This window comes from Coccomyxa subellipsoidea (assembly GCF_000258705.1).
Source record: "Coccomyxa subellipsoidea C-169, whole genome shotgun sequence".
NCBI classification, from domain to species: Eukaryota; Viridiplantae; Chlorophyta; class Trebouxiophyceae; family Coccomyxaceae; genus Coccomyxa; species Coccomyxa subellipsoidea.
The window spans coordinates 420,448-441,331 of record NW_005178042.1 but is presented as its reverse complement, the minus strand read 5'-3'; the positions used below and the strand labels follow the sequence as shown (position 1 = coordinate 441,331).

Sequence of the window (20,884 nt, the reverse complement as noted above, 5' to 3'; positions counted from 1 at the left end):
GGAGAAGCTTCTGCTCAGGAGTGCTTACGCGTTCCCAGCAAACCTGGCCTCAACTTGCAATCCAGAGAGCGTCTATTACATTCTTAAAGAGTGCTGGAACTCAGCAAATGAGGACTTGCTTACGCATGCTGAGATTCTTGAGCACCTTGTTTGAATGTAGAACTCCCCACTCAGGGGAGTGACACTTGGCAATCGTGTAACTCTTTCAAGTCACAACACCTTGCCCAACCTCTTGCACAACTCTGTAATGTGGGCGTCTCCTGACAGTACTCTGACCTCTTCCCTGAAGGGCTCTCCACCACCCCACCAAAGCACCTCAGCAATGCGCTGCTGCCAATCCATCAGCTCCTGCCTATTGTCTGTGTCTAGACCCTTTTGTCCCGTTGTTGATGCCTCAACAGCACGCATTGTGCTGGCCTGCCCATTTGCAGATGACTCCTTGGCCGCACTTCCAGACACTGGCAGCCCTCCTGCATCTGCATCAACAACAACAGGTCAAATTTGCCCTCTCAGAAATTCCAAAACATCTTTGATGTCCTTGGCACGACCATTCTGAAAGGGAAGGCCACATTACCTGATCGATGAGCAAAGTCGAGCTCCCTGGCAAACTCCTGGGCGACATGCTGCCAGACGATGCTGGCATGTGCCGGCAGGCGCGGCCATGTGTGCTTGAGCACTGTGTGCAGCACTGGCAGGGTAGCCAGGCGTGTGTCCACATCGGTTGCATGCAGCCACTCCAGCAGCAGCGGCAGCAGGCGGGAGAAGTGACGCACAGACGCCAGACCCATCGCCTACAAAACACTTGAGGAAGTTGGAGAAATGACACCCCATGGCCCTGCTTTGATGCAGTCAGCACTGCCCAGCTAGCTAATACATCAAGAGAGGCGCCTACTACAGCAGCATATATGACAACAGCGTATCGACCACTACCGGACTGCTTGGTGTCACAGGAGGCAAATACACTTCTGCATTAGTGTCCCAGCGTAATGAGCCAGGTGCGTGATCTTTCATTGAGCCAACAAGGCACTTGCACTTGCCTTGACTTAGGGTACTGCACCTGACCAACCACTGGCGATGGCATCCTTGTATTTACCAGTCGTTAAGGTTGAAACACTGTAGAAAGGCCAGCAGACAGCACCTGCAACAGCGGCTGAGCGGCCTGCAGCCAGACTATCCTGCGCGCTGGCACGTGGGCGTAGCTGTTGCCCTGAGTTAGCATCTCCCCAAGCACCCACTCGTACCCAGCGCCGAATATGTCCCGCCCTGTTACACACCACAGAAACACTTGCAGTCTGGCGCATGCTGCTTCGTTTGTACACCGTTCCACAGTGTGCCTTGCAGGAGTTTCAGTGGCCTCTCACCTCCCCAGCTGGCTTCTAAAGAGTAAACCCTCTCCAGGGCAGGTCCTTCGCATGCCAAAACAGCAGAAACCAATGTGAAGGCAGGCGTTCACAGAACAGCCAATCAACAACAGGCAGAAATGACAGTCTACAATAGTGAAAAAATTTCTGACTTGTGAGGGGCAGACCTTCGAGGGTGACGGCGAGCGCGCATGCAGCAGCGGCGGCTGCCGGCCAGACAGACTCGTCGCAGCTCACCAGTGACTTCCTGGCCGCCTTCAGCAGAGCTTCCTTCTGCCACAGCAGGTCCGCCGGCAGCGCCTCTGCAAACGATCGCAGATACACTTCATGCAGACGATTTCCACTTACTCTAAGACGCACGGATCACCATACTTGCATGCAGACAAGGTACCTTCATGTCACGAGTCATCACTTGCATGATGAATAGCTGAGACTGGTGTTCGCATTGCAGGAGGATCTGCTCCATCCAAAAGGAGTTGGATGCAGGCGATACAGTGGAAACAAAGGGTTTAGGTAAAAATAACGACATACCCTTGGCAAGGTGGTGCAGAGCCCAGAGCCCTTGCCGCTGCACGGCAGGTGAGGTGTCATCTGCAGCTGCCAGGATGAGGGGCAGGGCATAACCGACAATTGACCCCAGACCCCTGTAGCCCACACGGCGCAAGCACCAAGCCAGCTGCTGGGCCGCCACAGCCCTCTCGAAGACACCTGAACCTGTAATGAGCATCAGCAAACATGCATCACCAGGCACGCCCCTGACAGTTGTAACGACCTAATAGCAGAATCCAGGCAGCATGTACTGCCTTACAAGGAGAGCGGACCGCACCAGACATTGTGCTTGACGAAAATGTGACACTTGCATTGAGCTGTGATGACCTGGCGTTGCAGCAAGCAATGTCTTTTCCGCACCTGTGTATGCTTCCATTCGCGCCTTCTGCCGCTGCTGTTCGGGGCTCTCGACCAGGACAGAGCTCAGGTGAGAAATTGCTGCGGGCAGCAGCTGCACTATCAGCGCCTGAACTGCCGGGCTCGCCAGGGTGTCCCTGGACGCCCCATGCCCATTCATGCCTGCGATGCATTGTGCATGTCAGTAAAGCTGACCGCCAGGGTGATGAATTGCCTGCATTCTGTGACCTCAGAAAGCATGCTTTCACCTATTGTAGCAGCAAAATTCTGGCAAAAGCCCTCTGGAAAATAATCACATGCATCAGTACATGGCAGTACACGATGGCATGCATTCAAGTGGGACGATCACATTTCTATGAGGTATGCCCTGGTCACCTCTTGTGTCCTTCTGGCGTTGGCGTCCGGTAGAGAGGTGGCTTGCCAGGCACTCCAGAGTGGACGCAGCTGCCGAGTCTGTGCCAGCCGAGGCCCAGGGGGCATCGAGGCGTTGATCACTGCTGTGCAGGGCGCAGACAAGTAGCACACCCGCGATCTCGGACGCCGTCAGCGCCTGGATGTCTGCCTCGCTGACATCGGCGGCGCTCTCGCTGATGTCATCGTCTATCTCCTCAATAATCACCCCACCCCTGCCTAGGGTCGCTGCCTGCTCCCTGCTTGGCACCTGGTCGCCTGCAGAGAACCTCTTGGAGGAATGGCCCGTCCCAAGCTCCTCGATCAGGAGCTTCCTCGAAGCAGGTTTGCTGTACGGCTGCTCGCCTCCAGTCTTCTTGCCGATCGCTGTACTGCTCATCTGCTCGCTGATAGCATCCACACCGCGGGGATGCCCGTTTCGTTCCTGCGCTTGTGGGTTCTTGCTGTTGTCATTAGCCAGCTTCACGGCATCCCAGAAGCTTCTGGCAGTTGCGTCCTGCTCCGTAGCTGCTCTGCCATCCGCCGGTGACTCCTCTCCATGCCTGGCATGCGCAAGCCGCAGCGAGCCGAAACTGGCCAGTGTGCTCAACAGCTCTGTCACCACTCTCAGCAGCGCCGCTGAGTCATGCTGCCATCGCTCCGCTGCCCCCTGTATGTCCTCACTGGCGGCCTCGGGCGCCCCGCCAATGTTTGAGAAAATTTCCTTGGGCGGCTGGCTCAGGACCTCTAGTGCATGCGCCAGCAGCTTCTGGAGCGCTGCCGCAGCCGTGACGGAGAAGCTTCTGGGCAGCTGCTCCCCGGCCCGAGAATGCGCGGCCGCCGCCACTTGGCAGAATGACTGCGCCAGCTGGCCCAGCAATGCACTGTGCTGGTGCAAGCTACTTGCTCCCTCTGCTGCAGCAAACAACTGCTGGGCACAGCTGGCGACATCTGACACCTTGATCAGTGATGCTTGACCCATCAACTGCGCTGGGATGTGCTTCAGATGAGCACCATTTGGCTGGCCACGAGCATCCTGCTTGCAGCGGCTGAGCATGTACAGGAGTGAGTCTGCCACTGCCTGGGCCAGTCTCATGAGGCCTGTCAAGACGTCTGGACTGGTCTCCTGGCGCAGCTGTTCTTGCAGCTTTGTCGCAGCATGCATGGTCATAGCGGGCAGGTCAGCGATGTCATCTGATCGGCCTGGAGTAAATGGCTGCTCAGGTGCTGTAGCTGCAGGCTGCAGGGAGCGCAGCTTGGTGGACAGGCATGCGGCGGCAAGAAATGCGATACGAGCTCTCTCTGTTGGGCTACCATCGAGCCAGGCTGCCTCCTGCTTGACGACATCATCCCCTGTGGCGGTGTAAGACAGCCATGCCTTGAGGATGGGAGCCAGATATTAGGAAGACGACAAGCGCATGCAACTTGCAAATAACGTAGAAACAAGGAAACTTAATATTTGCAGACGACAAAATTTGGAAAGGGTACAGCCGGATCAATTCCGGCAAGGTGGAACGCACATGATGGGATGTGCGGATTGCGGGTGACCATGATTCAATGACAAAACACGGACATGTCGAGGATGTATATCGCTTCAACAGACTTCATTGCTATCTTGACCTCGACGCATAGCCAGAGAATTTCTCATGCCATTACATCTCTTTTGGCAATGAAAAGTGCAAGCAAAATTGTTACAGACAATCGGATGCTCTTTAACGTGAATGTTATCAAAGCTTGTATCATGCTTCTATAATAATATGGATCATCTTGTGTTGGGCCAAGGAAGATGCAATGAGTTGCGTCACGTGCCGGAGAAGTGCTGGGACGTCCGAGGAAGCTGCCCCGTTGTCCATAATAATCCACTTAGATCTATTGCTTGCCAAAATTCTGCACCTTGGAAGCGGTACTATACGAGTTTTGAGAGCAGAAGGGTCCGAGGATGCTTCTTTAAATTCGATTCTTTGCACAACTTGCAGCGTTTTACTCGGATCGGAATATTTGCAGATGCTTAGGTGGTATGCTCAGACATGGCATTGACGGGACGATTTAGGGTCAGTCACGCACTGCAACCTGGACTATACTGGAATTCTATCACATCTAGAAGAGTAGCACGACACAGGAGCTCTACTTCTAGGTGTGAGGCTTTCTGCATCACTAGTACTCCCCACCATTGAATAAGTGCTGTATTCTGACATTCGACAACAAGTATTTTTAAAGAAACCACAAAACAGAAATTGCTCGGGATGCACTCTATGCTGCACTGGAATCCTACTTTGTAAGTATCACATTCTGCTGGTGCAGGTTGGTCCCTGTAGCTCCGAGGTGCCCTGGGCACAATAGGCCATTGGTATCCTGCAGAACGTACGCAGCTGCTGCTCCTGCAACATTATCAGACCTGGAGAAGCTGCGGGTGACTGATGCTACTCATCAGACAGTACAACATACCTTGGTGTCCAGGCCCGTGGAAGTAAAGGTGAAGCATCTGCTTATATCCTGCACTGTCTCCCTTGGATCTTGACTGCATGCTCTGCGCGGCTGAAAGAGTTTGATGGCCTGCATGGGAACCTAGACTACAAATGTGAGCTGAAGCAATCCAATGCAGGTACAAAATGGGAACATTGTGGTTGGGACTGATGGGAGTGGCATTATCATAGAGGGGCTGGCAGATGAGGCGGTGATCACACATGCCAGCAAGGAGGCCCTCGTGCTGGGCTTTGAGCTCACTGATGGCGCCAAGAGCATGGCCGACATCATCCTTGGCAAGGTGATCATGCATGCCTGGCACCTCTTGGGTCTGTTGCGTACATGAGTCTCTTGCAAACTGCCTCCAATCTATTATTGGAACATTCTGGAGCTGTGCAAACCATGAGGGAGGAAACTGCAGAGAAGGAGCACAGCAAATACTGCAGATTGCTGGCAAAGATTCATCATTCAGATGGTGGAAATCCCCCATATGATCAAGTGACTCTGCCAGACTGTCTGCACGGGATTGCTGTCCTCCTTAGATAACAGCGAGTGCCACTTGCTCAAACCTGTCACCTGCTAGTGCAATACTCCTGCAGGCAGACGCATGAAAGGATTCTGTTGCAATTCCAAATGGCAGCCTTGTATTGGTGTTTGTTCTCTTACAGCTGCGCTCACGGCGCTTCCTGGCCTGTGCGCGCTGCAAGCTCTGGTGGATGACACCCGAGTGGGGCAGGCGGGCTCTGGACATCCCACCTGAGACACAATTCCTACTGCTGGAAGTTGAGGAGGGAGGCCCCTATGCGATAGCCCTGCCTCTCATCGACAACCAAACCTTCAGGGGGACATTGCGTGGCCCCAGAAGGTGCGTGCACACTTTTCCGTTTGTGTGACAGGAGTATGATATATCTATGTGGAGGGACGCCAGCAACTTTGGAGAATGGACTCCGTTCCTTAACTTCTGTGCTGACACAGATTGGACGGTGACAAGGACAAGTCGGCAGCAGATGATGAGATGGTGCTGCGCATTGAGAGTGGGGATGCAAATGTGGTGGGTCAGAATTGGGCCAATGCGCTCTATCTGGCCGCTGACTCAGACCCTTTTGCCCTTGTGGAGCGAGCGGTGGCAGCAGCTGCAGCCATGTCAGGTGTGTGACACAGATACATTGGAAAAATGTCACAGGCATATGGCACTTCATGTACTCGCATGTGCACATGCACATTACTCTGATGCCGAATATCGGACTCATTCTGGACATGCACAAATCTATGGCTGTTCCGCCTGTTCTGCAGGTGGAGCAAAGCCGTTGAGGGAGAAGCAGCTGCCAGGGCTACTAGATGTGTTTGGCTGGTGCACATGGGACGCCTTCTACAGCAGGGTGTCTGCCAGAGGTCAGTCTCGCCTTGTGGCTGTCTGCGTAAAAAGATGGCACTCTCATCCCTTGCAAGGGGACGTGGCATTGTTTGGATTGATTCGGTGATGATGCACGCATGCTCACTTGATCATACTCTCTCTCAGCAACTGCCTTGCCTTGCTCATTTTGGACTAACTGCTTTGATGCAAAGCCTGGCAACCTCTGAGCACTGCTGTGGCTTCAGCCAGTCAATTCAAAGACACCTTCCAAGCCACATTGGCTGTCACCCAAAGCTCTTATAAGAAACACTACTGAGCAGGGCTGCATGAGGGGCTGAGGAGCCTGATAGCGGGCGGAGCGGCGCCCGGGTTCCTGATCATCGACGACGGCTGGCAGTGCACTGATGTGGACGAGCCGCTGCGGCAGGCTTCCATGCAGACGATGATGCAGCAGCTCAACATGCCTGAGGCCGAGGAGACCAGCGACGAGTTCATTGAGGCCGAGCTGGAGATGCTTTCCATGGGCGCCAAGGGCATCCCCCAGGGCACTGCACTAGGTGAGTTTTGCCTTGCCATTTCTTATTGGAAGGACGGTTGATGAAAATGGTGACGCACTTTAATTGATCTAAACTTCCGTTTTGAGATGGGACCCCTTCACCAGGATGGTCTGCACTGATCCTGTCATCCTTGCCAGTGGTTGTACCAATGCTACTGTACCTACCCATCTTTACAAGGTCCCGTCCAGTTGTGGGCAGTCATTGGACCGTACAGACACGAGCAGGATCCATTGCAAGCCTGGGTCAGCATTCAATCAGTATATTGAAGAGGCGCATCCAAGGGCTGCCCCAAGCACCAGTAGGAACACTGTGTTTTGCTTCAATGGCCCTTATCAAGAGGTGTCAGCCCTATTGATTCGAAGGCATTCACTGCAGGTGCTGCGCTGGAGACGGTGTCAATAAATGAGGACTATCTGGAGCATCACTACACGCGCCACGAGCGCTCGCGCAGCAGCAGGGCCGAGGACGAGGTGCTGCCGTGGAGGAAGCAGAAGCGGTCGCGGTCCAAGGAGCGGCGGCTGGAAAGCATGAGCGCCAGCATGAGCGCCAGCCTGGACGCCAGCGTGGAATCCCTGGAGGAGACCAAGGGGTACACCCCCTCGGCTGTGGAGCTCTCCCTGGACGAAGACAAGGTACGAAGGTGTTGGGCATGACGGCCTCTTTTGCACAGTGAAATTAGCTGTGACATGTTGGATGTCGACCGTGACTGTCGCTGTTACACAGCAGATGGCAGTTGAGATTCATGAGGTGGCTGGGCTAGCAAGAGCCAATCACTGTTCACATGGCTGGTGCTGCTTTTCTGGATGATTACTTCTTGTGCCCCAAGTTGAGAATTGTCATTGACACTGTTAATTTGCCCTTCATCTGCACTTTGTCTTGCCCTGCTGATCCACTGGGGTTTGCATTAACTTTGCTGTTGCCAGTATAAGGGAAGGAATCTGAGATCTTGTGTGTGGTGTGGGAGTGCAGATCAGGGAGATACTGCTTGCAGACAGGGCACCAGGTAGTGGCACTGATGTTAAGGAGGTGGATGGCAGCGTGGTGAGCAGTATTGCAGATGCACTCCCCGCCAAGGATGATGGCAATAATGGGAAGGTGACAAGACTCTCTGACGAGGCGACAGGGGTGTCTACTCAGCAGAAAGAGAAGGATATCACTGTACTTGGTAAGGCTCCCACTACTGTGATCACATCTGCAAACTTTCCTCGTTATTGTTCAGCTTTGATTGTTTCAGCATGTTGGAGCCTTTGCAAGCGTAGGCATTGGGCATCTTCTGGTGTGTGCAAATGTACTGAAGCGCTTATCTGTATGTGCTCACCTGCAGAGAGCAGTTCTCCGTCAAGTACATCTGGCAGTGACCCTGGCTCATCCAGCACGTCCCTCAGCAAATCTGCAGAGCCCAAGGAGGCTGAGATTGTGAAGGATGAGAAGTCAGCCTACAGACCTGCCATGTGGTGCGCTTTGTACAACCCTCCTGCCATGCAACAAATATTTAAATACCAGTTTAGATAGGGAGGAATGCAGACATCAGGCAGAAAGGGCTGCGTTGCAAGTGCACGTCATGCAACAACCAAGCCAATGATCCCTTGGCCCAGGGGCAGTACATGACCACGATGCTTAGATTTGTGGCAGAATCAATATATACCAAATCAAGTACTCATTGCAAGCTGTGAAAAAAAGACTTGCATGTGGCAGTTGTGCAAGTAAGAATGCACAGGGAGCCTCACAGTGAAGCATGTGGTGTGCAGGCTGGCAATGGCTGTGGCGAATCGGTTGGGAGGACTGGCGTTTGGTCTGCTGGAGCTGCTCTTTGTCAAGTTCTACCAGTACGTTGTGGACCCTGCTCCTGCTGGCAGCTGGCCCTTCAGATTCTTCCTGTACCTCGCCAAGGGGCCCTTCAAGTAAGACCTTGCCCATTTCTATACCTCATGCCCGGTCCTCCCACCTTTACACTGCTGATTTTCGGTCCCAGGAATATTTTGCAATTGGAGTTACTGCATCGTTGTCAATCACGGGATCAATCTCTTTGCTCAATTTGGTGCTGTTGTCCAGAATGACTCTGTATTGTTGTGAACTGTCAGAGGCTGCTAATTTCTGACCTTCCCTTCTGATCATTGTGCCACAGGCAGTCTATGCTGGAGTTCTATGCAACGTCAGGCGACTTCACCCGGCGGCTGACGTCCATCAAAGCCAACTCAAAGTTTTCCTCGCCCCTGGCCGGGCCTGAGGAGTATTACTCGGTGCGACCATACAATATACAGAGCATGCTTTTATCAATTCTTGCAGTAAGCCGACACGACTTTACCCTTCTCTTGACGCACATCACATCTGGTCTGTCAAGGATCTAAGTGCCATTTGTGTAGGTATCTCACCAAAGAGCTATCCAACTAGGTGACGGTCTTATCTGAAAAGAAGGTTACTGTGATGAATCTAGCATGTTCAACTGGGAGGATTGTCCAGCCTTTATTGTTGTAATCTACGGCTGTGTCGGGAGTGTCATCATGGAGGGTCAGGTTGTGGCATGTTGGAGACCTCTGCTGTCCAACTTGCTACATCGCGCTTCTCCATGAGGATGCTCCTCAGTCCCAGAAAGCAAGTACATCTTTGCAGATTTTGCAGGCGCCTGCACATTCTTGACACCCGCATCTTCTCGGCAGCTGTTGTAGGCTTCACAGCGCTCAGCAAGCAGCCATTCACAGTTACATGCATGCTGTTTGGCAGATTTTCAGTGTTTTGTCTGAAAGATTGTGAGGTTTACAGGGGTCCGGTGAGCAGCTGGGCAAGGTGGTGGACTCGCTGAAGCAGCTGTATGGGCTGCGCTACATCTACTGCTGGCACGGCCTCTCCTGCTACTGGAGCGGAGTGTCCCCCTATGAGGAGGACGTCGCAAATTACAACGCCCGCCTCGTCTTCTCCGAGGTATGTGCTGGCCCACTCTCAACCTTCCTACCTGTATACTTTGCTGCCTGTTGAAGAGACGCTGTTGCAAGAAATACTGCCATAGAAACTTTGCTGGAGCACACCAGCTGCTTGTATAGTGGGAAAGCCATAAACGCACTTCTTTTTATCTGCCCAAGGCGTCCAGTGGCTTCTGCTACACACCTTTCCTATGTAGGGAGCTTTGCCCAGTTGCATGTCTGCAGCTGCGGCATCTCTTTGCCCATCAGTAGACCTCAAACAATAAATACATTTGCTTGATCTGTGCGCAGCCGACTCCTGGGCTGGTGGAGATAGAGCCCAGCATGGCGTGGAATCCCAGTGTCATTTCAGGCGTGGGCGTTGTTGACAATGTCCGCGACATCTACAGTGACATGCACGCCTACCTGGCGGCCGCAGGTGCGTGGCTGGTGGCCCTCCTCAACTCCATTCCTATCAATGACTCACTTCCCTGCGACAGAGAGTGCAACGCTGATAAGTCTGTGCGAGTAATCCTACCTGCAGACACACCACTGGGCAGAGGTTGTGATGACATTACTAAGCAAAGGGGAGTAAGCTGACGAGATGGCATGGCACACCGTGGTATTTGCGAAGCGCAAGCCGCGAGCCTGGGGTGATCTGCTAATTGACTCAATGTCACCCCAGACCGGATCACAACAGTTGCATTAAAGGGGACGCTGTTTGCGCAGGGATCAACGGAGTGAAGGTGGACTGCCAGGCTGGCGTGGGGCTGGCCGGCAGCACAGAAGGCGGCGGCCCGCAGGCGGCTCTGCACTTGAATGGAGCGCTGGAGGACTCAGTCGCAGCGCACTTCCCCGGCAACCACTGCATCAACTGCATGTGCCACTCCACTGAGAACCTGTACAGGTGGGGCTGCTGTCTGCATGGTGTCCAGAAATTCTTGACTGGAGGTCTGTCACACAAACGCTGTTGTATGCCGCTTGGACCACTGCACCTAAGAACAGGGAGCGGTTAATGTTTCGCCCTCCCTCCCTCCCTCCCAAGGGTTGCTGACAGGCTTGTCTAAGTTCTGTGCCTGCCAGGTCAGCAGCCACCCTGTGGCCGGGAAACACTTTACAACTGTGCTCCTGACATGCTGTCACTTCTAGGAGCGTTGTGTAGAACTTTTGAAGAATGCTCGATTGATTTCCAATCAAGTGAGGTGGATGAACCTTTCCAAAGATGCATGCTAATGAACAATGAAAACAAGAATCATCTTGCAAAAAATGCTTGAAAGCACCACGATAACATGCGTTAGATGCTGGACTTTGGCCATTTGGTGATGGCTTGCATGCCGTAACCCAACGGCTGAAGTGCATCATGTGACACAGGGTATCATTATACCAGACCTTCCTTTGTGAGGGTTGAGCGTTGGTGTCCTGTGGGTATCAGGATGCGGGACACTGCGGTTGTGCGAGTGAGCGACGACTTCTATCCTCGCAATCCGGCGTCCAGCTATCCTCACATCGCAGCCTGCGCCTACAACGGCTTCTTCCTGTCTGCCATCATGCATGTGCGGCTCCCTAAACGCTCTGAGCTGGTCTGCGTGCATTATTTTCTGTTGACAGTAAGCAAGGTCATGCTGACTGCTGGGTTATAGTGAAAGAAAGCCCAAATACACCGTCGTTGGGGACTTTTTCTGGATTCACAGTCACTTTGATGATCCTATCTTGCAAACCCTCCGTGACGGTGTAGCTGATCTAATATCATGCCCCACTGACAGCACTCTGCGCGTGTCACCTTACCTTACAGTGCTATCGCCTGCCCATTACTGGAAGTGGTGAAACAATGAGCCGTGGTGTCCTAAAAGGTGTCCTAATTTGTATTTCATGCACGCAGCCGGACTGGGACATGTTCCAGAGCAAGCACCCGGCAGCCACCGCGCATGCAGCTGCGCGCGCGGTCTCAGGCGCGGCCGTCTATGTGAGCGACTACCCGGGCCAGCACGATTTCGACCTGCTCAAGTCCCTGGTGCTGCCGGGAGGGGGCGTGCTGCGCGCCGCGCTGCCGGGACGGCCCACCGCCGACTGTCTCTTCACCGACGTGCTGCGCGACAACAAATCCGTGCTCAAGGTGCTGGGGCCTGCTTGTGTACAGTTGCCTCACCCTGGTGCTTCGTCTCAGAAAGGAGCTGCGTGTCGAGATTACTCAGCCACTGAAGCAGACGCAGTTCTGGCTTGGGGCATCAGTGTCTGGATTAAAGAGACACACATCCGGATATCAAGTTTTGGAAAAGTACGAGTCTGATGCTGTATCATATATCAAAGCTCTGTAGTGCACTGTATATCAAAGCCGCTGAACATGTGACAAATGATGTGGTGATTGTGCAGGTGTGGAATGCGAATGCGTGCAATGCGGTGGTGGGCGCGTTCAACCTCCAGGGGTCCTCCTGGGACCGCACCCGGCGCCAGTACCGCATCCACAACAGCAAGCCCCCCACACTGAAGACCGAGGTGCTCCCCTCTCCCTGCCCAGTTCTCCCTGCCCTCACTAATGCTCATTATCAATTTGCATGCTAAAGGATTGCTGAAGGGCACTGGATTGTGAATATCGCACTGCCAGAAGCTGACATCTTGATCACAATGTTTTGCAGCTGCATGTATTGTAACAAGTGCAAGACTGTGTGCAGATCAAGGTCAGCGACGTGGCGCTGTTTGCCGCGCGGGCGACCAAGTGCGCGGCTGCCCGGCAGCTGCCTGGCGGGCAAGAGCCGGGAAGCAACGGGCAGGTGGAGGAGCCTGCAGTGCCGCCCTCCTGGGTGGCTGTGCTGTCTGGCGAGGAGGAGCTGCACCGGCTGCGCGCGGATGAAGGCATCCCCCTGCGTCTGGAGGGTCAGCACACCTCCAATTTTCTATTGCAGAGCATCCGTATATCTACATTCAAATGGATGGAGGCTCTGCTACACCTGTGCTCTCTGGTGCTGGGCTGCGCTCCTGCTGCTGTTGCATATTGTGCGCTTTGGCTAAGGAGCTGGTCTGTGCTGTACCAGTCTCTTCTACTCTTGCCTCGCTCACACACTTTTTTGCTTTATTGCACGTTCCTTTGTGCCTGCCTTCCTTTCTGCCTATCATCATGAACTTTTTTTATGTGTACTGCTCCTTTCTCCTACTTCACGCCCGTCTGCGCAGCAGATCACTTCTTCTTTCTGAGAAAGGTTCCCGATGCCGTAGAGGAAAACTTTTGATATTTGGCAGGTGGAGGCTGCGTTTCTCTGTCCTTGCACTGTTCGTGTCCTGGTCTGTGCTGTATCAGTCACTTCTGCGTTCGCCCCGCTAGCCCACTTCGCTGGTTACTTGCCTTCTTTTCTGCTCTCATCACAAGGTTTTCTTGGTCGTTGCTCCCTTTCTTCCCACCCGTTAGCGCAGCAGAACACCATTCTCTGCGTTTAAGGATTTCCAATGGACTGCTAAAAGTTGCTCCGGGTATTTGGCAGGTGGAGGCAGCCGGATTGCAACGATAGCGCCGGTGGTGGAGCGCTCGGGCGTGCACTTCGCGGTCCTGGGCCTGATGCAGATGCTGAACGGCGGAGGGGCGGTCACGTCATGCAGCCTGGTGCCAGTTCAGGCGCTGGCCAATGACAACACCGCCCGATGGCTTGGTCCCCTGCTGAAGCCCCCCGGCAGCAAGTCATATGCAGGGTCCAACGGCGCTGGTGCCCGAGCCGAGCAGGAGTCTGGGAATGGATCAACCCCAGCAGGAGTTGCTGCCCTGGTGAGGCCTCCCTTCACACTTCAGCTCCTTTGTGTCATGGTTGACTCCATCAGAAATCCCCTTCATCCCCCCTGAAGGGAGCTGTGGCATGAGGTCAATGTACATGGGCTACTTTGGAAAAGAATGATGCATGCGGGATGATGGGCTGACTGGGTGTGTGTTTTGTGGCTGCAGGTGAGTGTGCATGGGACAGGGCGGCTGCTGATGTTCAGCTCTGTGGAGCCCAGCAAGTGCCTGCTGGATGGATCCCCCATTGAGCATGAGTATGACAACCAGAACAGCCGGCTAGTGGTGTTGCTGCCCAAGAGCAAGGGGCTCGACCACAATCTTACCCTCATTCTCTGATATTTTTTGGGTGACTGCAGAATTGATTAACATGCACAGGAGAGGGGTATTGAGAGAGCATGGTGTTGCAATGATGGGCACCTTGGCCCCATGATTCAGAAAATCTTTGTGGTACCTCAATTGGAAGCGGGATTGACAGGGGGTGGCCAAAATCCTGATTTCGCCCCGGTGCCAGGCCAAAAAGCTCTGGGGCTATGCACCAGGCTTTATGGCAGCAAGTTTGATATGCTGGGGTCACCCCTTACCACCTATATTTTGTCTTGGGGCCATTACATTTCCCTGGAAATCCCCCGGGGTTGTCAAACAATTGGAAGGCGTCCAACAACAGATTCCCTGTGGGTCAGATCAATGGTTGCATTGTTCTGACGCATGGACATATGCCAGGCGCCCCCTTTCAAGGCCAGCGCAATTCAACTGAACATTGCATGAGGAGTGGCACAGCAGAATTGAGATAGGGAGGGAGATGGCTGGTCTGTACACATGCCACTGGCAGGTCTGTTGCTGTGTGAGTTGTCAATCTTTCTACAGACATGTTCTACAAGGCTTGAAGTTGAGCTCTAAGGCTGCAGCGGCGGTGGCAAAGGGGCCTTGTTTTTGCTGTCCCTTGTGATGCATGTTTTCGTTCTGTGATTGATTCTGCAAGACTTGTCAATCTGATTTCATGCGAGACAAAGCAAGTCCTGGGTTGCAATTGTGTCATACAAAGCTCCCAGCCTTGGAGTTGTGCCCCAAGGAGTTAACAATCATTACTTCCTCAGCTCCTGTGTAGACTCCGATTTTTGAGTGTCCTCAGGCTATAGCAGTAGCTACAGGACATACTACTTTGTACGGGCATATGCCGGCATGCATGTTGGCAGAGCTCCAAACTCATACTTAATTCATGTGATGTTGCAGGCGCCTGTGTTTTGTGCACATACAGACATGTCTCCCATGTAACCTGTAGTCCAAGTATGACATTGCTGAACTTCACAGTCTGGTGCTTGTTATCATATATGAATTTCCAACCTCCTTGGACTGCAGAATTAAAGAAGACTCAGTCTTTCAAGACTGTGATCAGTCCGCCCAATCTAGAGGAGCGCCTGAGAAAATGGGGCCAAAAAGATCTAGATCTGGCCTGCCGAATCCAAACTGTGCTCCAAAAGGAGGGGCTGGAAAGCTCAAAACAAAAGCAAGTGCACGGTAAACTTAAAGTAGACTAGGGATTCTTTTTGCCGGCGCCTACGTGCGGACCACTCTATATATATTGTCTGAGATGATGCAATTTGGTGGCCCTGCAAAAATGCGTCTCTCAATTGTAATGGAGGTAGGCCTTGTACTTTCTGGCCCTCTCAGCAGTATACTGGAAATATTCAGCTTGCCGATCACATATATTTCATTACTATCATTCAAACGCTTGCTTCAGTCTGAAGGGCTATTTGCCCGCACATTTGCGACAATCCCTCAAGATTTCCTTTGATTGGCAATTTTCCTACCAACGGCATGTCAAACTTGCTGAATGCATCAGTCTGAGTCCTCCTCAAGAGTCCCGCATCCCCGCGGTGTGCCTAACATGGCACAGCACAAGCCAATCATTGAAGGCCAGACCCTTCAATGGCCTGAGGTGGCCTGAGTACAAGAGTACCAGGTACACCGGTGTGCTGCTACAGATAATTGATATCCAATAAGTCAGCTGAGTTAGTTCAGCTGCAGACTAAGATATGATTTAACAATAAAAGGGTCTGCCGCATGTTCAAGGTTTTTTGATTTCCTCGGGCAAATTACATTTCACTGGCGCATTTCACTGGCGCAGTACTGATCAGTGTCAGAATTCCTGTCTAGCTCCGCTCAGGTAAATTTACTCACGCACTCCTTTCGCTCCCATCCATCTGTCTGATCCTCTCCTGAAAGGCAAAGCTTCCATCCCTACAAACTCCTTCTCAAGACCGACACAGATGGGCATCACGCTGGTTGTCTCCATCAGCCTCACAGGAACGCTCTCAGATCGGCACTAGGCGGACGCAGCGCACACTAGCTTTCTCTCAATGTAGCCGATTGCACCGTTTCCATTTCACTGCAGTCCATTGATTCAGCTACTGCACACCTCAGTGTCAGGTCCACCATAGTACATTGCCAGCGAGCTAACGAGCTCAAACCCTACTGCCAGCAGCATCATAGGAACGCCCACTCATTGGCGCCGGGCGCGTGGGTTGCACATGCAAAATCTCTGATCAATCCATTTGGACCAAGTCTATCCATCCATCCCACGTGTCCCTCACTTCAGATGCAGCCGATGTCATTGCCACCACACGTTAATATCAGACAGCCTCTCGAGGGAAAGCCCTTGAACATACACCGGGTCTGCTTCTCTCCTGCAACCTCACAGGAACGCTCTGACATCGGCACCGGGCGCGTGCTGCACCTCGCCGGAGGGAACCCGCGCGACGACGGCCGCCCCGTCTGCGAGGGCGATGGTGCGCTCCAGAAACATCTTGTATTCGGGCAGGCCCCAGAAGATGTTGCCAGGCGGCGGCCGCCCCGGCAGCACGTGCTGTGTGTACACGCGGCTGACAAAGTCCAGCATGGCTGTCAGGTACTCCTCGTCCCGCCACATCCTGTAGATCGTCAGCCCCTGCACATGCACGCATGTCTTGGAACATGACAGCGGCATGCGCGCTTCCAAAGCGTAGAGGTGCGTCAGCTGCAGTTCTCAAAAGACATGCACTGTGGTCATCTTGCATAAGAGCAATGAGGAGTGGTGTTGTTCATGACTTGCAGCAGCACACACTCCGCCAGGGATGCAGTCTTTAAAGGCAGGGAGGTGTTCAAAAATGCATGAGACACACATGGTGTGAACTGGTCTTGGAGAGAGGCTGGAAAGCAGCACCTTGGAGGCGGAGCGGCTGACGAGGAGGGCTGAGTCAGCCGGGGCGGCCAGCATCTCCAGCTGCAGCTGGGCCACCCAGTTCCTGGCGACCTGCACAGTACACACCGGCTATTCAAAGTGGAACGCGTGTGGAAGGCCCTTGGAGATTTTTTTTTTGCCAAAAGCTGCGTGAAGGATCAACAGGGATCGGTATGAAGGCTGCTGCTTGCGCGGAAAGCAATGAGAGGCAATCACCCTCATGTACATCCACTCACTCACGAAACTGCCCAAAAGATCTGTGTTGCACCTCTCACAATTATTCTCATGCCTTGACTGAACAAATGCGGCCTCAGTTCTGGGGTGCTGCGCACCCGGTTGTGGGGACCTCCGTCAGTGAGCTGGTAGCTGACTTTGGCGCGCCCCTTTTTGTTCAGCGTCGTAATCTGGCGGTAGGGGCAGGCATTCTTGACCTCAACGACCTCCAGCTCCAGCGCTGAGCGGCTGCAGTCGCGGATGGACAAGCCCCCAAACGCGCTGCGCAGCGCCGACAGCGCCTGTGCAGGAGTGCATGAAATTGCTTTGTCAATTCCAATATCTGTGCCGAGTGGTGCCAGACACTAGCTTCAGAGATTTCATGCAGCACCAGAAGGGGGAGCGCTCCTGCAGGCGACTTCAACAGCTTTGCTTGGTCAAGACAGCCAGCAGGACACATGCATGTTCGCTCTGCAGCTTTGCAAAGGCAAAACTGCTGCCGGGGTATTGCTTGAGCCCAAATGCTTATCGCCACATGTCCTATTCAAGGCTTCCAGTCCTCATGGCACCAAGAAACATACATGCATGCAACCTTCTGTTCAAGTGTGAACCAGGCTCCTGTGGTCCCTAAAGCTCCAGACACCAGATGTCCTCTCGGAAGGCATTAGCAGGGATGTGTAAGGATATCCATGGCTCAGGCAAAGGGGCAGCATACTCTCTCCATACTCAAGATACACTAGCGCATGCAAGCCCCAACAAGGCTGCTGCCCAGGTGTGCTGCTAGTTCACATTGGAGCACCACTGGATGCATCATGTCCTTTTGCTCCAATGTGCATTTAGCTCCAATTGCTCAACAAATATCGATGCATATCTCTGCTTGCTGTAAGTGTGACTTCGTCAAGCAGTGCAGTGCCTCGTGCAGAGGAGTTTCAATGGCATGAGCAAGCAGAGCTGTACTGAGGCTGCGGCCGAGGAGTGCCGTTGGCGCATGAGGCCGTCCGGGCTGGCGCCCATGGGAGGCAGCCGTCCAGGGGCGAACCCATAGCGGCTCTCCAGAGTTGCAGGGTCCACGATGCACAGGCCCACCTCCTCCAGGCTGCCCTCTGGCAGCGCGTGCATCAGCTCAAACAGCGCCGTCGCCTCCTGCGTGTTGCCCCACTTGCAGCGCACCGCTCCGATGCCTGCAGCCATAGCATCTCCTGCTTCATGCCTTACATATCTGTGAGGGGTGGCCCCGCCCATATACAATGTTCCAGTAAGGCGGAACAATAAATTAAGTCCAAAAAAAGAGATGAAAGGCAGCCCTTGCTAGATGGGAAAAAGGTGCCGCAGAGTTCCTGTGTGGGCATTGGTGCCTGCCGGATAGGAAAGATATATTGAGCTACTCATGGGAGGCAAGTCCAACACACCTTCTGCAGCCTTGCGCATGCACTCGCCCATCCTCTGCAGCTGGACCTGCTTCTCCGCGTCCGTCACCCGCGTGTAGGTCGCCACTGTCTGCGTCCCCAACATGGCCTGCCCTGCTGCCGGCGCCAGAACGGCCCCTTTTATCCTCCCTCGCCTCTTCCTGTGGCCGCCTTTTTCTGCACTCCCCCTGCCACCCTCTCCTGGCGCCCTCTCAGCTCCTACTGCTGTCCCTGAAGCTTCCGCGGAGTGCTGCTCTTTGGGGACTGAGGCAGTCGGCAGCATTGGGGACGATTGCTGCCATTGCTGCGGCTGGGGACTGCATAGACTAGCCAGGTCGGCGGGGCTGGGGACCAAAGCGGGCAGCTGCAGGTTTCTGTAGGCTGAGAGCAGCTTGCCGTGGCCCACATAGCCGCTGGGGATCCCCAAACGCTTGGCCGCCTGCGGCTCGTAGAAGCCCAGCACTGCATTGATGGAGCTGCCGCTCAGCAGCCCCTGGTGCAGCGCTGACCACAGTGGACTCTCCTGCCGTAGATACCTGCAGCGCGTTGTTGTGTTTTGGGTCTCTGGACATGCAAGTAGAGACGCAGATGCCGCTGCACTATGAATTCTACGGGAGACCTGGAAGTTGGAGAAGCTTGCAGGAGCCACACCTATACATGGCAGGCTGCAGAGACGGAGGTGCCTCAGGCAGGCTTGTGTAGCAAGTGTGCGCTCGCAGCTCATCCAAAGTGACAGATCTCCAGTAAAGGTTTGGCGTCGAGCCTGCAAACGACCAGAATGGACACTTGTCAAGATCAGAACAAGCTTGTTCAACTTCAGATGTCCCGGATGCGACCCTAGACGCAAGGCTGATCGCCGCCACTTAGGTGACAAAAGGCGTAAGATAACAAGATGAGTTGAATCTCGAGTACCTTGCATTTCATGTTGCAGACCATTTGGCATGCTCAGAGACTGCTTTGATAAACTACTCCTCCACCACAGCGAAGGGCCCCTCCTCAGCAGGAGCAACAAACTCGCAATTGAATCCAGCGCGAATAACAACGGATACAACTCACTGTTTCCATGGATCAGGATCCAAGTCACATGATACTAGCTTGATTCCGTTTATGTTCAGGATTGAACGATCGCCACCGGCGACAGGACGCCGGCAGGAAGCTGGAAGAAGCTGTTCAATTGAGACGAATGGGAGTGTGCGACTCATGATGGAGTTCCAATTCGCTTGGTGAATTGGTTTTCACCGCAACGTGATGGCATGAAAGTTCTACCCTCATGCAGCGCCATCAGCAACTATTATTGTTGCGGTCCCAATCTCGTGATCGAAAGGACATCTCGGCCCTTGGATGTCTAGTATATCCCTCAAGAGCAGGGCTCCAACAGCAGCCATCTTCTACAGCCGGGAATCAGAAGTACCTCCTGAACTGCTTGCATTCTTACTTAATATTTCCGTCAAATTTAAGTAGTGCCGTCACGGCTTCAGAAGTATGCAAGGCAGCCCACCCATTCTCCTTACTTTTGGCGCTAGCTCTGCTTTCATGTCAGCATTCCATTTCTCTGTGTCTTTTTCAAGACACCCCTACTAGGGATGAGGACTGACGGAATAATGTGGATGTGCAGCAAGCTTGCACTCAAGGTGTTTTGAAGGCAAAGTTATTGGATTGCACCTTTGGAGGAGGTTTGCACAGGGGTGGAAGAGCAAGAACACCTCTATTTTTGGGGATCAAGCGGCGATCAGTTGAAAGCTGCAGGGCATGAAAAACTCCGGTTGATATCCCGGAGAAAAATTCAGACTCTGGAGGATCCATTCGAGCAACGCCTACATACCCTCGAGGGACAATCGCAAGTAGAAATGCTTCTAAGGCAAAGAGCAGGGGACCACCAGGAGCAAATAGTCGACCTGGAGCAACGCAATGAGAAGCTCAGGAGGGCTTTGGGCCACTGCTGTGGTCTACAGAGCATTAATGTGCGAGCTCTCGCCATATATTGCATAGCATGCGGCGCCTGTCAAATGGTACCGTGGTGGTGCAGTCCAGCCTGGCGCGGTGCCACAGCCACCTCTGCTTCTACAATGCACCCATGTGAAGAGTTGAATGGAAGTTTGCTGAGTGCCGCCAATGGCGCTTCTATGCAATACTGTAGCGGCCAAAATTCTATACAAATGCTATTTTCAAAATAATATAGATTATTGTTTAGTTAGTCCATCCACCATACGTATATTATATAGTTGCAGTCACTGTATACCGTATACTAGTACTGTATTGTGACAATATATAAGTATACACGACGTCGTATTTAGCTGTGGGTCGACCCACAGCTGGCTTCCTAGAGGCCTACCTGTTTACACCATGTACACTGCACAAAA

General features: G+C 53.3%; 3 protein-coding genes across 3 annotated transcripts; 1 reads left to right on the top strand and 2 right to left on the bottom strand.

Annotated features, from left to right (window-relative positions):
• Positions 1–24: 24 nt before the first annotated feature.
• COCSUDRAFT_55139 (hypothetical protein) lies at positions 25–4,208 on the bottom strand (the record flags this gene model as incomplete). Its single annotated transcript, XM_005651602.1, has 9 exons — positions 25–48; positions 277–476; positions 575–791; positions 1,139–1,263; positions 1,529–1,663; positions 1,893–2,075; positions 2,271–2,429; positions 2,643–4,010; positions 4,178–4,208. 9 exons carry the CDS (start codon positions 4,206–4,208, stop codon positions 25–27), a joined length of 2,442 nt encoding a protein of 813 aa, XP_005651659.1.
• A 1,580-nt stretch (positions 4,209–5,788) lies between these two features.
• On the top strand, positions 5,789–12,487 carry COCSUDRAFT_26553 (raffinose synthase; the record flags this gene model as incomplete). The annotated part of the gene is made up of 12 exons (XM_005651601.1): positions 5,789–5,989; positions 6,118–6,268; positions 6,414–6,512; positions 6,792–6,880; positions 8,544–8,589; positions 9,189–9,271; positions 9,804–9,950; positions 10,241–10,367; positions 10,658–10,835; positions 11,361–11,481; positions 11,808–12,041; positions 12,299–12,487. Exons 1-12 carry the CDS (start codon positions 5,837–5,839, stop codon positions 12,485–12,487), a joined length of 1,617 nt encoding a protein of 538 aa, XP_005651658.1. The 5' UTR covers positions 5,789–5,836.
• Positions 12,488–16,380: 3,893 nt separating this feature from the next.
• On the bottom strand, positions 16,381–19,576 carry COCSUDRAFT_45732 (hypothetical protein; the record flags this gene model as incomplete). The annotated part of the gene is made up of 7 exons (XM_005651600.1): positions 19,437–19,576; positions 19,176–19,287; positions 18,528–19,060; positions 18,076–18,299; positions 17,238–17,420; positions 16,888–16,977; positions 16,381–16,632 (listed from the first exon to the last, which is right to left on the bottom strand). Exons 1-7 carry the CDS (start codon positions 19,465–19,467, stop codon positions 16,381–16,383), a joined length of 1,425 nt encoding a protein of 474 aa, XP_005651657.1. The 5' UTR covers positions 19,468–19,576.
• Positions 19,577–20,884: the final 1,308 nt, after the last annotated feature.